The sequence below is a fragment of the Hypomesus nipponensis genome, chromosome 17 (genome assembly GCF_054491055.1).
Source record: "Hypomesus nipponensis isolate SF chromosome 17, ASM5449105v1, whole genome shotgun sequence".
Classification (NCBI taxonomy): Eukaryota; Metazoa; Chordata; class Actinopteri; order Osmeriformes; family Osmeridae; genus Hypomesus; species Hypomesus nipponensis.
In genome coordinates, this window is record NC_140377.1 from 13,793,130 (window position 1) to 13,811,470 (window position 18,341).

The window sequence follows — 18,341 nt, forward strand, 5'->3', positions numbered from 1 at the left end:
TGTATCATATTCAGCGTTGATTTAAGTTCACATAATGTAGGCCTATCTGCTTCTTGATCGGACTTGTACCCCATTCTGCCAGTTTTCTGACTCTACTGCAATGCTTTAGCTCAGTGGTTCCCAACCCTGGGGTCTCATTTGTAAAACTGTGTGTAGGATTCTTACTAAAAGTGTACGTACGCCCAAAAGCCTAAAATGGCGTACGCACACAAAAATTCAGATTTATAAAACCGTGCGTACGCACACCTGTACGCAATGTTGCTGAACAAGCCAATTTTTTACCATAAATAGTCAATGCAAAGCACCTCATGAATGCTAATCTAGTATCTCATCATGACCCTGGCATTCGATTGTTCTTTACGGTGAATCATAGCGCATGACAACTTCTCAGACACTGTTAGCCTATTGGTGGAGCCCGAAAACTCCGAAAACGTCTATTTGACTGTTATAGGCACTTGCAGTTTAGTAATCTCATTGTTATAATTATAAAAAATATCGAATTTTGTGAATCGATATGAATCGCTAGAACACTGAATCGCAATTCAAATTAGAATCTTTTTTTTTTCCACCCCTATTTTCTCTACCAGGAGGCTACTGAGCCTATACAGGTCACAAACGATCCAAAAACTCGTACCCAAAGACACTGTCGGCAGATGAATGAATTATTGACCCGAAGACACGGATTGGCAGAAGAACTCATCTTTAACCTGAAGTTCAAGTTCAATTGTATTTATATAGCACATTTACAAACAGCCACAACCTGGGCAAAGTGGAGGTTGCCATCCTAATCTCTAGTGGCAGGGAATTCCATAGTCTAGGGCCGGCCACAGAAAAGGCACGCTCTCCTCTACGCTTGAGCCGTGCACGGGGGACCAATAAAATACCTGAAGACACAGTCAACAGATGAACAAATCTTTAACCCGGAGACTAGGTTTAGTAAGACGTTAATGATATTTGTTCACAAGTAATAATTACAGGTTTTGTTTATTTTTACCTTTTTTGTACTTTACCTACGGTATAATTATTTGCCGTCATGATTATATGCTAGTGTGATGATCAGTGGCGTTTTTATATGTAAAAAATTGGTGGGGCAAAAAACATTTCAAAATATAGGATACCAGTAAGCTACAAAAGTCCCTCTTGATGCGTTTATTTAACATGTCTACAAACAGCGTGGCTCCACACAACACTTTTAATGACAGAGCTGCTTGCTTCTACTAGGGGCCTGTACTACGAATCAAGATCAACATGCTCTGGATTACTTTCAGTTACCCAGTTACGCGAAGCCTAACAATCGCAGTCACGATAAGCGGTACTACAACGGCGGTTATCAACTCTCTAACTCAACCCAGATCTTTCCAATCTAGAGACGTGCGCGTTCACATAAAGGGGCGGTGTTTGCATCGTATGTCCAATCGCAAACTTGGACGAAACAAGAGCCCCATTTTTCACGCAGGAGGAGCAGATAATAATCTTACAAACTTTGTCTACTCCTCCTGCGTGAAATATTGTAATACAAGCATATCAGGAATACAGACATAATACAGGCAAAATTCAACAAAGTCGCTGCTGCCAAGCTGGCAAAAAATAGCATACGCTGAATATGCGTAAGCTACATGACTTATTGAAGATGTGACCATAATTACACGGGTGCATTCCACAACGTTAAACTTTTGTTGCTGTATTATTTTAGTTGCAACCCTGCAGTGGCAAACGATCGTGGGAGCAAATGCTAAATAAATATAAAACCATAATTCAAAACGGTAAGTAGCAGTAGGCAATACTTGCACATATTTTAAGGCCAACAAGTACAAGGCTGAATTGCCTGAATTAATCTCTTTTGTAGGATATTGTATAGCTACAAAAGGCCTATAGAACAATGAAATTGCCTGCAGCCAACAGGAAGAAAAATTAGGCAACTGGTGGCAGCAGGTTGGAAGCCCAGGCATATGTATGTTTCAAGTAATCTATGTGACCATGTTCATTCAACAATTATTTATGAATATTGTAGGAGTGAAATGTATTACTGTTCTCTGCAGTGACAGGAAATACAGTGGTGTTGCTGCCAACACCCACTGTCGTCCCACTGTGCCATACAGAGGTAACAGTGAAACTAATAGTCATACGCCAGTATGTATGCCATATGTGGTTGCTGAATATGGATCAGATATACCATTTATTTTCTCAAGTGGAGGTCCTAGATGATCAGGAAACTGTGTCTGCCTGCTCATTTTGGGGGTACACCTTTGAGTTTTAGTTACCACTTGCAACACAGATGGTGAGAGTATGTGAACGTGTGGCTGTGATGGAAGTGTCTGTAATGACTTACTAATTGTGGTGGTCTCAACATAAGACACAAGTCCTTAAAGTGCTCATTTCAAATATGACTCAATTGATTACATTTCTATGGTGTTGAACTCAGCAGGAAGAGGAACTTCTTCCTCCCCCTGAGCCTAGGGCCTCCACTTCAAGGCCAAGACAAAGACACAAGGTATAAGAAAAAAACCACAGTAGTCAAATGGACACCTTCAACTTTCTCCAAGTGTGCCTTGCAAAGGGACAATGTTCTTCATTTGTATCAGGTTGGAGCAGACAGTGTGAGGGCCCTGTATAAAAGAACCCTGGAGCTCGATTATAAGAAGCTTTTAATTTAAAAAAACAAGGCTGGAGACAGAAAAACTGGAATATGAGAAGAGATTGTACATGACTGAATGAACGACACTAAACTTAGTTACATATAGTGACATGAAGAGCTTTGTACAGATACCCATTGTTCTTTTTGGTTTGAAAGGTTTTGATTGAAAGAAACCCCAATTTCTGATATGGAAATGATTAGAAAATGGGTCAAAGCAACCCAAGCACAAAAGGGTTAAGGGGAGACACAGTGAATAGGGATAACATATCAACATGAAACCTCCCAAGTTGATAACTAATAGTAGGTCAAATAATGTTTTCATTACTAGTTTCCTATAATGTAGGCCTATGTTTAAATGAGCAAATGATGACGTTGTAAAATATGATATTCTTAGCATACATTTCCAGAACAGAAATCAGAACATTGAGTGAAAAACCATTTTGTCAACATCTTAGGAGTCCAAAGTTTTTACAAAGGGCACTTTGAATATCTATTTTTCATCACTCCATTAATCAGAATATGGTGGCAACAGCCATTAAATAAAATCTGTTCAAAATTGCGCGGCAGACCGTGTTCTTGCTCAGGTTCTCCGCATCACCCACACTATAAAACTAGCTACCCATAGCGAAATAACGAAACGCAATGCATTCAGTCTGTGGGACTGAGTGCACAGCTTCAACGCGTCGCATTGGCAACATAGGCTACGGCTCAAGAAGCTGTCAATTATACGTAATTCCCTCTGCTAAGAATCTATATCTTTCAGAAAGGTACTCATGAGGGAATGCAAAAGGGTTTTGTCGGTCTCTAAATGTTCTGGTTCTTCTGAGCGCACCTCTCACTATCCGCGGACCAAGCTGCACAGGATCTACTATGAACGGTGACGACATTATCGTCAAGAATGAGTTAATGAGCGGGGTTTTTATACCGGTTGATCTCTGATCTCCAACTTATCCTGCTCCCGACCAGGTTAGCCGTTCAGCATGTGTTACCATGGCGATCTACCCCGGTAACAAGTGATCCACCGTCGTAGTACAGAAAACCCTGGGTTGAACCTGAAGTTACCTCGCTAACGCCAAATCTTGATTCGTAGTACAGGCCCCAGGTGTTGTAGTACACAAACTGGAGAGAGACCTTCTTGTGTAATTGCTCTCCTCTTCTCTCACACACGTTACCACAATTACCACTGTCATATTTACAAACCTAAATTATGAATGCAACCAAGCTCAGAACCAATGTGCCTACATGGCCATGCGCAAACAGCAATGAGCTCAACACAACAGGAAGGCCACAACGAAGCAGAAATACAACTTTTTAGGGATACAGATCCATTCTATGACAACAACCAGATAAGCATGGACACACTGACACGTCACCCTCTTTATCTATCGATCCAGCCCCATAATATGACCACTGCACGGACCAGCGCCACAAAGGCAGGATGACAAAATATGCTTTCACTCACCAAGGCTGAGAGCTCACTTGAAGAGAAAGGTGCCTTCTTTTGTATGCTAAATGTAGACTAACCGTTTTTCTTTTTCTTCAAAAACCACTCCACGTTAAACCTGCGGTTACTTTTACCAGCAGTTTGAGCGATGACAATATTGTGGATGATGGGCACCACTTAAGCTGCTTAACTTCAACTTTATCCTCCAAATTAAGGGTTTATAGGGTATATAAAGGTATATAACCAGTGCTCAAGTATGAAATCCACTTTATTCATTTTCTCAAGTTATCTGGCGTTTGTGAAGCTAACAAGCTAGCTAAGACAATCTAGCTACATCTCCTCGTTCTTCTTGCCGACTAATGTTGGCGACAAGCAGCCAATCAGGTCTGAAATACGAAATGACGCTTTGGTGGGGCAACTGGCTCTCAGCCCCACTAGCATCAAATTTGTGTGATCTACTTTACATTACATTATATTCTGAGCATGCGTATTAATACTTTCCCACGTCCAATGTACATTGCATTGTGAGAGAGGGGCTAGCCCCACCAGAGCCCCACCTTCACGATTAGCCTATGCTAACTCGAATTGGCAGAACGCAGTGTGAAGCAACAAGGCAGGGACCAATGAACATGAAATAAAATCTTAACACAAACGAATGAAATAAAACAATTTAGGAAGACGCTATATTCATAGATACTAAATTATTGGAAGGAAACGAAAAAATAAATGTTAGAGAAATTAAAAATAACAATTTTGTTGCAGTTCTTTCTGTTGATAACAGGTGGGGCACTGCCCTAATGACCAGTCGCCACTGGTGATGATAAATGACTATTTCAAATCTTACAAACTGTCATGATGCATTATTTTAATGCAGGAATTTTTGTTTTAAAATAGTATCTGCTGGTTTATTAGCACTAACATATACATGAAAATATGTTAGTGCCGTTGAAATGAACGAATGACTCAAAAAAAAGATTTGTTCACTTTACTGAAGGAGATGCAAAGAACCGAGTCAGTAAAATGATCCGAACTTCCCATCACTATTGTATACAATGTGCAGCCGATGTGAATTGACTAAACTCATTCCAAGTATACATGGCCAAAAGAATGAGCATTTGTGAGGTCAAACACTGATGTTGAGGGGGCCTGGCTTGGAAAGTGGAAAATTGAAAGGAAGCTGTTTTTCATGGTTTTGGGATGTAACCTTAGTTCTACTGATGGACGTATCTGTGCTGAAAGATAAAATGTTACTCTAGAGTCTAGACAATTCTGTGCTTCATACTTTGTGGCAATATTTTGGAGAAGGCCCTTTCCTGTTTATTGGCTTTATTAAGCTCCTATGCACAAAGCTAGGTCCATACAGAAATATTTTGTTGAGTTTGGTGTGAGAAAGAATAAGAGTTCTGAAAATGTTTATTCAGTACGAGAAAAAAACTTGTAGCCTAATAATTTGCAATACATAGGGTTAAACAAATGCGTTCTGTTACAATAAGCATATCTACATTACAATGTTGCTACAAAAAAGTCAAAGTTATAGCTTAAAGGTCACATGAAATGCTGTTTTTGGATGCTTTTATATAGGCCTTAGTGGTTCCCTAATACTGTTGTCTGAAGTATCTTTTTTTCAGCCTTGGTGCATAGTTACAGCCACTACGAGCAGTCCCTCAATGAGCTTTCCTCAAAACGCGCTGTTTCTGTGTCTGTAGCTTTAAATGCTAATGAGGAGAGGGCCGGCAACATGCGCTAATGTTTACAACAGATGTATCGCATGGCTCGTAGCCCCCGTTGCTGTAAGATGCCTCGAATATAGCCATTCTCATGTGATCACCCTGGTTTGCAGAGGTGCACACTCATAGTCATTTCAATGAGGAGAAAGGCGGATATCGCCAGCGATAACACCAACAGCAGAACGGTTATCCAAATAACAAAGAAGTGTACAACACTCGCGTTACAGCGTTTGTATTCACACACACACTTGATGCCATCTACCTTTACATTAGCAACAGTAACTCAGCTGTTAGCTTCAGCGCTAATGTTACAGCCACATTCTAAGGGTAGCAAGCTAGGTAACCATATACAGTAAAGCAACAAAATGATTGCGTTAGTTAACTTACTTGTCCAAGGTTTGTAGCTTGACCAAAGAGAGTTAGTAATGATCCAGAATTTAATTTCAGGACGGCCAGCTTTGTATTGGCTCAAATTGAGGAAACAGTAGTAGCTGAATGTTTGGCGCAGACATACAAAACTTTGGGAAGTTGTGTCAGCGCATTTCCAGGGAAAATACAATTATGATACTGGTTGTGCAGAGGCTCGGATGAATTTTTTTTTTTTTTTTTTTTTTTGTGCTTGCATTTGTACATCCAAGCACTGAGCAACTGTTATGCTTCGTTTGTTTGCTCGCCATGATGTCTCTGCAGGAAAAACCGATATCGCACTCGCCCTTGCACGTGGTAGCTCAGTTTCTCATTGGCGGGCCAGATGATCTGGGCGGGCAAAGCAGAGAGAGGGGTGGTAACCTTCCTCCTATCTACGTCACTAGGAGGAGATTTTCAAACAGAGCAATTGAGCCTTCATTTTGTCAAAGGCGGAGAAGAACACCCAGGGCTTGGTTTACACCTATCGAGAATTCTAGCCACTGGGGGACCAAAGGCAGGCTAGGGGAACTCATATTAATGTTAAATAACCTCCTAAAATGAAGTTTTCATGTCATGTGACCTTTAATTTTTCACATCACTGATCCTTGGTTGTTATTAGTTATTAATAATGGCCCGATAATAAATTGCTCAAAAATCTAAACTGCTCAGACCAGTTGCCACAATCAGTCCCATTAGGTATCTATATAGCATTTTACTATGTAAACTAGGGCTGCAACTAACGATTATTTTAATAATCGATTAATCTGTCGATTCTTTTTTTGATTCATTGATGAATCGGATAAAAAATAAAATTTTAAAAAGCATTAATTTCAAACCCATTATTCAAAAACACAACTGACAGTGCAAATTCACAGTGCAAAAAATCTTCAGAATGTGCACAAACAGGGACACAATTTTGAAAAAGTTATTAATATTAGCGTGGATTTAATGTTATTTTCCAAGATGAGTAATTTATTTGCCTTTTGTTTAAAACTGTTGAAAATTGAAAGGTTGTGGAAGAAGGCCGATCTTTATTCGAATAATCTGGTGTATATTTCAGAATTAGTTTGACACCATTTTGAAAAAAGTTACGATTTGTGAGGATTAAGCTATTTTCAAAGATTAGTGATTTTCTATCATTTTCTTTGAAACTTCATTGAAAAGGTAAAGGCTGTGGAAGTTTTTTATTCCTAAAAATATGAGGTTTTATATTCCTAAAAATATTTTAAAAGTCTAAATTTTTCAAAATGGTATGTTTTTTTTTCACCCAGTCCCTAACGCGATGCTGCAAAGTAGCATCTTCCGAATGTGAGACGGATGTCGAATATGAAAATAACTTCACCTCGGTCAATTAACACACTGTTTCGATGTGCTTAGTGTGAAATGCTCCCACACCTTGGATGACTTGGGTCATAATGATTTCTCTGCCTCCGCCATGTGTTTCTAAACAAAGTTCCTCAACAACATCTTTTCGATGGCCTTTCCTCTACCTCCGCTCCGTGCTCAACTAAACTTTTTTTTAAAGGGGCAATTGATTGCAAAACCGATTTTACCTTGTCATAGTTGAATAACGACAGTTCGGTGGGTAAAATGAACATACAATGAATATCAAAGTCCATTGACACCTCTTTCCTATTCAAATCTCAAAAAGAAAAAATGTGGCTGTAAAACGCTAGCTTTTCAACAAAGCCACCGGTCCTACGTAGGACCGGGGACCGCCCCTTTTGGCTCTGGTCTATATCTTTGTCACGCCCCAGAATTTACATCCATACCAGCCCAAGGTAGCGTCTATCTCCGATACTAGTTTAGCTGCGCGCTGCTCTGTGTAGGCTACTTACAAGGAATTACAAAGAAGAACGTTTTGAATTATAACAAGGATATTTAAAATGGACCACGGTCGTAAATGCTGTGTTCCAGGCTGTACAGGTAAGGCTAACACTCACAGTCTTCCAAAGGAGCCAAACATTCAACAGGCATGGCTGCTGTTGTCTATGAGAAGATCCCGGCGAAGTTCGACACTCATTCATTTGCTCTGAACATTTCACCCAAGACAGTTTTGACAACCTTGGACAATCTCAAGCAGGATTTGCTAGGAAGCTGAACCTGGAAAGAGGTGCTGTTCCGACCCTATGCTCATTGCAACTGCAAGCTATAAGGACAGTATGATGTTGTGCTAACAGTTATTAGCAATTGTCGAACGCACCTGAAGGAGCTTTCGTTTTGATGGACTTTGGAGAAATAATTTTGAGAAAAAATAAATAAAAATAATGCTTATTAACGAAAAATGTGCATTTGGCAAATGTGTTTGACTTTGTGCATACGTATATCCAAGTTGTGCATTAAAGAAGTTTTAAATGCTTGCAGACATATATAAAAGTTCTAGCATTTTTTCATGCATACTTATATCAAGTTTTGTGTTTTCAAGAGAAGTTTTGATCTCTAGTATACGCATATATTTTCAGAATGTGCATTGGCAAATGTTTAAGAAAGTGCTTGCATATATTTTCAGAATGTGCATTGGCAAATGTTTAAGAAAGTGCTTGCATATATTTTCAGAATGTGCATTGGCAAATGTATTTTAAGAATAGCTTGCTAAATGTTTTTTTGAACTTTTTTACCTTTTTGAGTTTTTAAATGCTTAATAGATGTGCATCTTAAAATAGATGAAAAATGTATAACTGCTAATGTGTAGAAGTTTAAGAAAAATGTTTCAGTATGACAGATGCAGAGGATGTGGTTAGTGAATGCTGCATTGGTGAAACCACATTTGACCTTTTGAGGAGTGCAGGAAAAGTGTGATGGGCGGTGTGAACAGATAGAAGTCTACGTCATATATGGCCCGAAGTCTAGACAGGGCCATCCATACTGAAAGATATAAGAATGAAAAATTGTGTGTGAATACACAACTCTCTTGTTTTCCGCACACTGAACACTCTCTCTCTGTCTGAGTTTTTCTTTTCTTCAGTTGTACTGACCACCTTTTAATTTCTGTTTTATTAGTGGCCTCTAGGGTCCGCGTTTCTTATTTTCTCCTGTACGCCCTTGGTCAAAGAGGTTAGCTTCCTTTTTTATTTTGTTTTGACCCTTTGATTTTATTCCTATAATTTTTCAGCCAATAATTTTTTTTTGACAAAGACAGTCGTTGCCCTACCGCCCATAAGCGAACCCCCTGCTCGAGACCAAGGCATCCACTCAGCGCCACACGCCTAGACATCAGGTGAGTTCCCCGGGGATTCGCGACCAGTCATTTAGACACGAATACTGTCCAGCTGGTGTTTACGCGAACACAGGGTCCTGAAGTGTTCGTCTGTTCAGACACATGTACTCTCTCGATAGGTGCGGTGTTGCGTCTCACGTGGGATAAAACTAACGGGGAGGAAAGCGTTTTTGTTTTATGTATTACCCAGGTGGGAAGGACGTTAACCGGGAGGGAGACACAACCGAGTAATAAGTGATCGATAAACTATGATGTGTTGCCCAAAAAAGGGCCTATAAACATTTGCTGCTATAAAAAGGTGATCTCTTGAGGTTGTGATCGAGGGCCCGGTGAACGTCTGCGACATCGGGGTCGCTATGTTGGGTGCGGTGATTCCCGAGGGAGTCTCCGACTAACTCGTAACTCGACTAGGCGTGTGATCTCCGCGCACGCGGCCTATGCAAACTCGTGAGACCCCGAGCGTGAACTGGGAAGAGGTGCAAAATTAGAATAGTATAGTGACTATTTGTTTCCCGGGGGATCAGCACCCTGGTCAGCGCACACCTTCGAGTCCCCGGGCGATCATTCAACACAATGCTAACGTTTCCTGTAGATAGCATACCAGGTAGAATGCTAAATACATTTCTACACACATCAAATGACTCTAGCTAGACTAGCTGTAGTCAGCATTAGAAGGGAAGCTTCCAAAAAATTGCCAGAAAACGAACAGCAGTCTGGCTTATTGCTAACGCCTGTATAGATAATCTATGCTAGATACAGTGTGCTAGATACAGGATACGTTAGCATTGCTAGTTACTGTTACTAGTAGTAACACCTAAACTGTAGGCATGTAAACAAGTTTAGCTTGCTAACACAAGAGCATAGGTAGAATGTGTGATAATTTAGCCTAGTTTATTGGCAATGGGGCTAACGTTGATTCATGTTCCTGACTGTGTTTCATTCAAATAAATAACCTGTGTAATGTAAATCTACAATTCATGATGCATGTTTGTCCAGATCTTTGTCATGTTATTTTTCAGCAAGATATCTAGAGCTAGCTAGCTAACTGAAGCCGAGTAGAATCAGGATATGGTTTGGTTGCTAAGCTGTAGCCTAACGTTCTACCCACCTAAGTCAATCCAGTTGGCTTCAACAAATGAAGTGGAAACAAGTAATGTTATGATTTCAAATTATATATAGTCAAACTGTTGAAAACAGTGTTGTGTAGACACAATAGATTTATTTGCGCATTTTTATTTGAAGTCCAACTTCGATGTTTCAGCGAGTGCTGCTGTTGGCCGTGTTGCGTTTTAGCCCCCCAGCTTCACTCGTTGAAAACCAACCAATCAGCGCGCAGCTTATCTAAATATTAATGAGCATACCATAAAAGGAGAAGAGCTAGTGTTTTTTCCCGGGAACATTTCAGAGAATCAGTCAGGGGGCATAGAACAGCACCCGGGCCATTTTCAACCCAACCAATGTTACATACCCTATTCGGAGACCTTAAGGAACAGTGTGAAATACCCCAAAAACCCAGTCAATTGCCCCTTTAATACTCAAACATCTCCTCAACATTTTGAGTGGCGTAATAATCGCGCAACACAACGAATCGATAATGAAATTTGTTGCCAACGCTTTTAATACTCGATTTTAATCGATTCGTTGTTGCAGCCCTAATGTAGACTAAAGACTACATAGTAGAATTATAGGCTACAGGCTATACATTTAGGCTGTCATTACTGTTACCGTGAGTGTCCACGACAGCGGCGCGGAGCGGCGGCTTCCAATTCATTTTCAATGAAACCGGGCTCCCACAATGCCCAACACGAGCGTCAACGCCCGGTTTCATTGAAAATAAATTGTAAAGGCCGATTTATACTTCTGCGTCTCCGTTAACGGACAGACGCACGCACGGAGTCGGACGGAGTCGGACGGACTGGTTGAATTTATACTACTCCGACGGCTCTGCGTGCTGAAAGCAATTCACAGCCAGAACAGTAGATGACGCTGCACTGCGATGCTAGCTAGGTTATCTTAAAGTCGGAGCAAATTTACAAATTAACCATTTCATCAATAAAATAAGCACATTTTCAGCAACTACACTGTCCATTTCTCGTCACATTTTAATTCAGATGCTGATTTACATGTACTGTTTAGCTGAAATAAGAGTTGTAAAAACGTACAACAATGGCGGTCAAAGGATTCTGTTCTCTTGTTGGTCACGGCAACCCCGCCCCCCACCCCTGACGCAATACGGACCAATCATAGCCAAGGGGTATCCGTAAAAAGACGCACGGACAGCAGGATAGTCAGGAAAATCAGGAGGCGCACGCAGAGCTCTGCGAGGGCTCTGCGAAGACACGCAGAGGGCGTTTCTTGAAGGAGAGGGCGTTCCCCGTGTGCGTGTGCGTAAAAACGCAGAAGTATAAATTGGCCTTTAGCCAACGCTAACGCGCCGCCCGCTCCGCTGTAGTGGACACGCACCGTTATAGTTTATAGCCCAGTGGTTCTCAACCCTGGTCCTCAAGTACCCCCTGTCCTGCATGTATTAGATGTTTCCCTGCTCCACAACTGATTCAAAAGAATGGGTCGTTATCTAGTTATGCAGAAGCCTGTTAACGACCATTCATTTGAATCAGGTGTGTTGGAACAGGAAAATATCTAAAACATGCAGGACAGGGGGTACTTGAGGACCAGTGTTGAGAACCACTGGTTTAGCTGATATGTAGCCTATGTATTATCATAATAAAATGTATAAGAAATTGGCCTCTCTGTGTGGTCATTTTATATTAACTATTTATTCATTGAATTTTAAGAAAATGTGCCATATCGTGATATGTATTGTTATTAGGAATTCTTTGTTGGGAGGGTCCAGCTGGGGCAGGAGAGAGGTGGAGCAGATAGTCAGTTGGTTACAGCTACAGTTGGCCTGGAGGGATGTGGTTCCTAGATAAAACTCTAGCTAGCAAGCTAACTACTTACCTTCATCTGTTTCTGAAGTTCATTGCTTAGGATGTTGATGGCTTCTCCATACCGCCCATCCTTGATCTATGCAAGAGGGTGGAGAAGAAGGTCTGACGTATGTGATGACAGCTAAAGTAACTTTCTCGCTAGCTCTAACTTGCATGGTGATGTGCCGCCGGCGCCGCATTAAGTCGAATACACCTAATGTTGTCACATGACCCCACTAACATTACAGCTGGCTAGTCAAACGAAAGTTAGTACAGTAGCTTGCCACATTTTGAAGTGGTAAAGAGTACTACAGAACACCAGCTAGCTAAATCGCAAGCCTGTCGTTGGACAGACAAGTCTGTCGTAGGACGTAGGTCATCTCACGTTTGGAATTTGGAGAAAAACGACTACACTAGCTACTATATTACAGCATGCACCGCCAGCTAGCTACAGTAGCTCTAGTCAACCTTAGCACTAGCATTATCTTCCCCTCAGAACAGAAGCCAAATTACAGCATAGACCACCATTCTGTAACCATTCTCACCATTCTGTAAACTGTGGCCGTATATTCGCCGTCCTTAATAGTTGTTAGTGTCATGACTTTTTCTTTCGAAAACAAATAATACTTTGTAATTTTCGTTTTTTCCTGCTCCACCTTGCTAATCGTATTTGTTTCCTTTGTGAACGCACACTGTAACTTGGCAACGGCACCGGAAAGTGTATTCCCTCATTTCCGTCAGCATGTATGTGCCTGGGGCCGGTTGGACAAAACACCGTAAGTTTTTTCCTTAAGTATGACACTTAAGGGTAAATTTCTCCTTAGCTAAGGGATTTACTTAAGGGGTTGCACAGAATCCCTTAAATGATTTCCTTACCTAAGGTGAAACGTTAAGGGATTTACTACATTGAACGTGATTTCACAGCAGTAAAATTCGAACGTTTCCACGGAGACCGCGTTGTTTATTTGTATCGCTAGTGCATCAACTTCGTAGCTAGAGCTAGCTAGTAGCTAGCTTATATAGGCTACCTACGAAAAGAAGGCAAGAAAACCAAATTGGTCAGAGGAAGAAAATATTGTGCTTCTACAGGAATACAAAAAAGAAAGCACATACTAAAACATACATTTGATCCACAAATAACTGCAAACAAAAAACTACGGATGTAGGACAACATTGCATCAAAGATAAACCTCAAGAAGTTTGGTGAAGCGGTCAATTCAAGAAAAAAAAAATATGCTAGAGCCACTAGTATGATAACTTGACTCTTATGTCCAAATAAGAGAGAACCAATTTCAGGAGGGAGTCCAATAAAACTGGTGATATCAACTTTAGTCATAGGTCTTGTTGCTACTCAGTAACGTTTTTTTAAAGTGAGCGCTAGCCTACTTCTTAGGTAACTAGATCAAAATGAGATCAACAGTTAAGGCTGATTTATACTTCTGTGTTTTTACGCACACGCACACGGGGAACGCCCTCTTATGGAAGGCCTAGGGGGCAAGTATTAAGACGCCCCCGTGTGTTAACCACGCGTAATTAACGCCGACTTGGCATGCAAAGTCGGCGTCTTTTGCGCCTTGTTTGACACGGCCTCGTCTCAACCACGCGTAAAAAACGCAGACTTAAATACAAAGTCGGCGTCTTTTTCGCCTCGAATTGAAGCGTGTCACGTGACACGTTGCCATTTACACACGTAAATTACGTCTCAAACTTTGAGACGTGTCAAAAGCACGCGTCTAAAAAAACGCGTGCTTTGAACGTGTCACGTGACACGTTACCATTTACATATGGAAGGCCTAGTGTATGGAAGGCCTAGTGGGCAAGTATTAAGACGCCCCCGTGTGTTAACCACGCGTAATTAACGCCGACTTGGCATGCAAAGCCGTCTCAACCACGCGTAAAAAACGCCGACTTATGGAAGGCCTAGTGGGCAAGTATTAAGACGCCCCCGTGTGTTAACCACGCGTAATTAACGCCGACTTGGCATGCAAAGTCGTCTCAACCACGCGTAAAAAACGCCGACTTCTTTTTCGCCTCGAATTGACGCGTGTCAAGTGACACGTTGCCATTTACACACGTTAATTACGTCTCAAACTTTGAGACGTGTCAAAAGCACGCGTCTAAAAAAACGCGTGCATTGAACGTGTCACGTGACACGTTGCCATTTACACACGTAAATTGCGTCTCCAATTTTGAGACGTGTTGAGCAAACCACACGAAATTAACGCCTGGTTTGGCACAATCAGCGTCTGGTTTTCCAAAATTAAAGTCTGCTTGCTTGAATCTCCGATGGGAAATTAACAATTGTAACATCTAATACGTAAGTAAAGTAGGTCTTAGGATGCTCGTGCGAGCTAGGCTACTATCAAATACAATGTTGGTTAGCTAGTTAGCTATTAATTTTAAGTTGGGGATCACAATTGCAATACTATGATATAACAAGGGGTGCAGAGACAAATAAATGCAGTAATATCAGGCTGGCTGGCTGGCTGTTTGGCTTGGAGTTTTGTGAACTGCCCTTGTACTGCGATTGCGTTGCCTCAGTATTGTGCGCGATTAGGTTTCACTGCCAACATTCCTTAATGTAAGAGGCAATGCGCAAACTCAGTTGTTGGCGATATACAACTGTTGTTACTATTCAAGTCAAATGTATTTTATTGTCATTTTCAATTACCTATGGTTGTACAAACGAAACAGAGTTTCCCCAGGACCATGATGCCATATTAAAAAACATGACAGTAAGGTGCCAGGGTCAGCGTATATGTAGCCAACAGTGACAGGGCAGTATGTACAGTGACAGGGCAGTATGCAGTGACAGGACAGTATGTAAAGTAGCAGGACAATATGTTCAGTGACAGGACAGTATGTACAGTGAAAGGACAGTATGTTCAGTGACAGGACAGTATATTCAGTGACAGGACAGTATGTACAGTGAAAGGACAGTATGTTCAGTGACAGGACAGTATGTTCAGTGACAGGACAGTATGTACAGTGACAGGACAGTATGTACAGTGATTGGAGGTAGCAGTTATGAAGTGATAGGTTCTCGTGCCAATATATTGTGATGCCAATTTGTTGAGCGGTCATCTTCCTTGTATAGTAAGTAAGACTTTATTTATATAGCACTTTTCATACAAGAATTGCAGCTCAAAGTGCTTTACATAAAATCAACAAAAACAACAACAATAATAAAAGTGTTGATCTAACTAGCCGCACTCTATCTGCGGTCTCTCGAATCCGTCTTAGATCCGAGCTGCCACTTGCAGTTTCTAATACACAAACATGACAAGGGGGTAGACAGGACGGGAAGAAATATTCAGCATAACATGAGGAGAGAGGAGAAAAAAAGGCAACCCCCAGACTATGCTCCTAGGGGAGTACAGTGTGGGAACAGGCAAAAAACACCTCAGCACAGGGGTGTGCCTGGGTTGGCGCCTTCGCCTAAGCCACAATCAGTCAGATTCTCAGTTCACAGATAGTATTGCCATGGAGACATCCTTGGTCATGACCCAAGACAGAGACGCAATCCACAGGTGAAAGTTAAAGTTAAGGCCTGGGTTGTCACCATCGCCTAGGCCACAATTAGACAGTTCTCAGTTCGCAGATTGTAAACTTGTATAGACTTAGAAAAGTGAAATACACAGCCACAGTGAGATAAAGGTGCATCGGCTGTCCTTCACATTCACATATACTTAACAGATCATTCTTTATACTTAACAGATCATCTATGATGTCCCAAAGGCCCAACTCATTTTCAGGTCAACTTCTGGCAGCAACCTTGCAGGTGGGTTTCACTGTGCAACCAGGCCTACCCAAGCTGCTGCTGGGTCAAGGGATGGCACACTGGGACTTTAATGGCACACTGGGACTTGTAGATAACCTGAAGTAAATATTAGTCTTTCTGCTGTGTAAGATGTAGGCCTACTGCTTTTAACTTGAGTTGAACGCCGTTAGACACTGCCATGGTCAGCAAACACTAGCCATGGCTCTACTTCAGAAAGGATACTGTTCACAGCTGTATGAGTCAATAGGACATTACCATTACCTGAATGACTTGTAGTGACCGGGAGGCTATGCCTGTTGTGATGATAGTATATAAACCAGATTGTTGCCTTTATGTGCACTGTTTGGGTCTCCTTTCTCTGTCTTCTGTTGCTGTGTCTTTGGTTCTGTTGCAGGTAGGCAGGCAGGTAGAGGAGCTGTGAATGCTGCAGGGGCACAGCTGTGACCTGTGCCTTGGTCCTTAATAAGCTGTGCCCTAACAAGCTGGGTCTCTCCATTACTAGCAGGAAGATCATCACTGTTTACTTTTTAGTTTGTAATGATTCTCTATACTTGCACTGATCCCACATCCATTCCCTACACTACTAATTTACATGACCGTCACATACAACCGTTTTTTTGCAAGCACTTTCTATTGAATAAATACGCTGTTATCCATGTTCATGTGGCTTGCCACTTCCTTCATTTACTTCTGGAGCAATAAAGTATCAATCTAATCTTTCTATGAACCCGGTTAACACAAGATATCGTACACTGCTAATCGTCAGCTAACTAAATGGTAGGCGAATAGACAATCAAGCTTGATATGGTATAGTCATGAACTAGCACTGTTCAAAGATGTCCAACCCAAGTTCTCAATGTCTGCAGAAAAACACAAAAGAGCAGAAACCTGCTCTCGCAATGCAGTGTTAGGCTACTGATAAAATAATTGTGATAACTTTCATTTATCTTCACAGTTCCCACTCACTAGGGATAATTTTCCATAACAAATAACGCAATGCGTCCTCTACTTTTATGAGGTGACCTGACGCTCAGGTAATTGACCCTTTAGTGACACCATCTATATGGGTAACACCATGTTCATTATCTGGGAAATCATACTCTAATCTTTTGTTACATTTCCTTCTCATGTAATACACTTTCCCCTACATTCAGCCTAATAACATACTCCAAACTAACACAATGTACCATCATTAGGCTACAGTGTCTTGGTAAAGGGTGAAAAATACTAGATTTTAACTAAGCTTCCATTCAGGATTACGACTGCAGATGCATTGATTAAAGAGAAGTTTAAAGAATTATAATAGACATTTTTGTAAGTCCAACGGTAATATCTGTAGGTTGCCACCTACACTCAGAAGCCAATTGCTACTAAGAAACCCTTTTAAAATCAAGCACTCTAAAAGTAAGGTTATACAATTTAATTTGATGTCTTTAATTAATTCAATTATGCCTTATGTGTCATGGTGTGTGGTGGGGTAGGACCCAAACGCAGGAGAGTAGCCATACATTGCCTCAAACAAAGGGTTTATTCTTTTAAACGGGAAACAGCCATGGTCAGTAGCGGTGTTAGCACATTTGGCGCCCTTGGCAAGATTTTTCACCAGCACCCACTCTTATGCCGCCCTAGGCGGCTGCCTATGTCGCCTATAGGAAAGACCGGCACTGGACAGGGTACTCACATTAACAAGGGTAAGGACAAGACAAAGACTGGACACAAAACAGGAACCTAAAATACACAGAACCAAACAAGACACAGGTGGACAAGATAATACAAACAAGAACTGAAACCACTCAACGAAACACAGGTGAAGACAATGGCAGACACAAGGACACGGTAGGGCAGGGCAAAACCAAAAACGGGGGCACGGCTGTGGCCGTGACATTATGCCTGTCCAAAGGTGGGTGACTGTATTATACCAGACTTCATGTACTGTTTGTACAGTTGTACATGGGTTGTGTGTATGGGCAGTCTCAGGGTTATGTCACAGGTGTTGGCCTCTGGGAACACCCTTGGTGCTGGGGGAGGACCAGGGGGACAGAAAGATAGTCAAAATATAGTATTTTCCTTAGAGTAGAGGTGCTAGACATGTCGTAAATGGATACAGGTCACTATACAGACGTTGAATGTATTCATTTACACAAGATGGTAGCCTACACTAAACCTTTCAAAGTGCCAATACACACATCTGTATAAGCC

The 18,341-nt window shown here is 41.4% G+C and overlaps 1 protein-coding gene and 1 long non-coding RNA gene across 5 annotated transcripts in view; one reads left to right on the top strand and one right to left on the bottom strand.

Moving 5' to 3' along the window:
• Nucleotides 1–13,069, bottom strand: part of ift70 (intraflagellar transport 70) — a 54,638-nt gene extending 41,569 nt beyond the window's left edge. For 2 of the 4 annotated variants that reach the window (XM_084677237.1, XM_084677235.1), the window contains exons 1-2: nucleotides 12,907–13,068; nucleotides 12,393–12,458 (exon numbers count right to left, since the gene is read on the bottom strand). In XM_084677237.1, the coding sequence (XP_084533363.1) occupies nucleotides 12,393–12,458; nucleotides 12,907–12,960 (120 nt within the window). In that variant the 5' untranslated portion in view covers nucleotides 12,961–13,068. Of the gene's footprint in view, nucleotides 1–12,392; nucleotides 12,459–12,906 lie in introns of all 4 variants that reach the window. The other 2 variants (XR_014731726.1, XM_084677236.1) reach the window with 2 other exon arrangements.
• On the top strand, nucleotides 13,031–16,802 carry LOC146253643 (uncharacterized). The gene is made up of 2 exons (XR_014731727.1): nucleotides 13,031–13,137; nucleotides 16,079–16,802. It is a non-coding gene; the product is annotated as an uncharacterized LOC146253643 (long non-coding RNA).
• The last annotated feature ends 1,539 nt before the right edge of the window (nucleotides 16,803–18,341 follow it).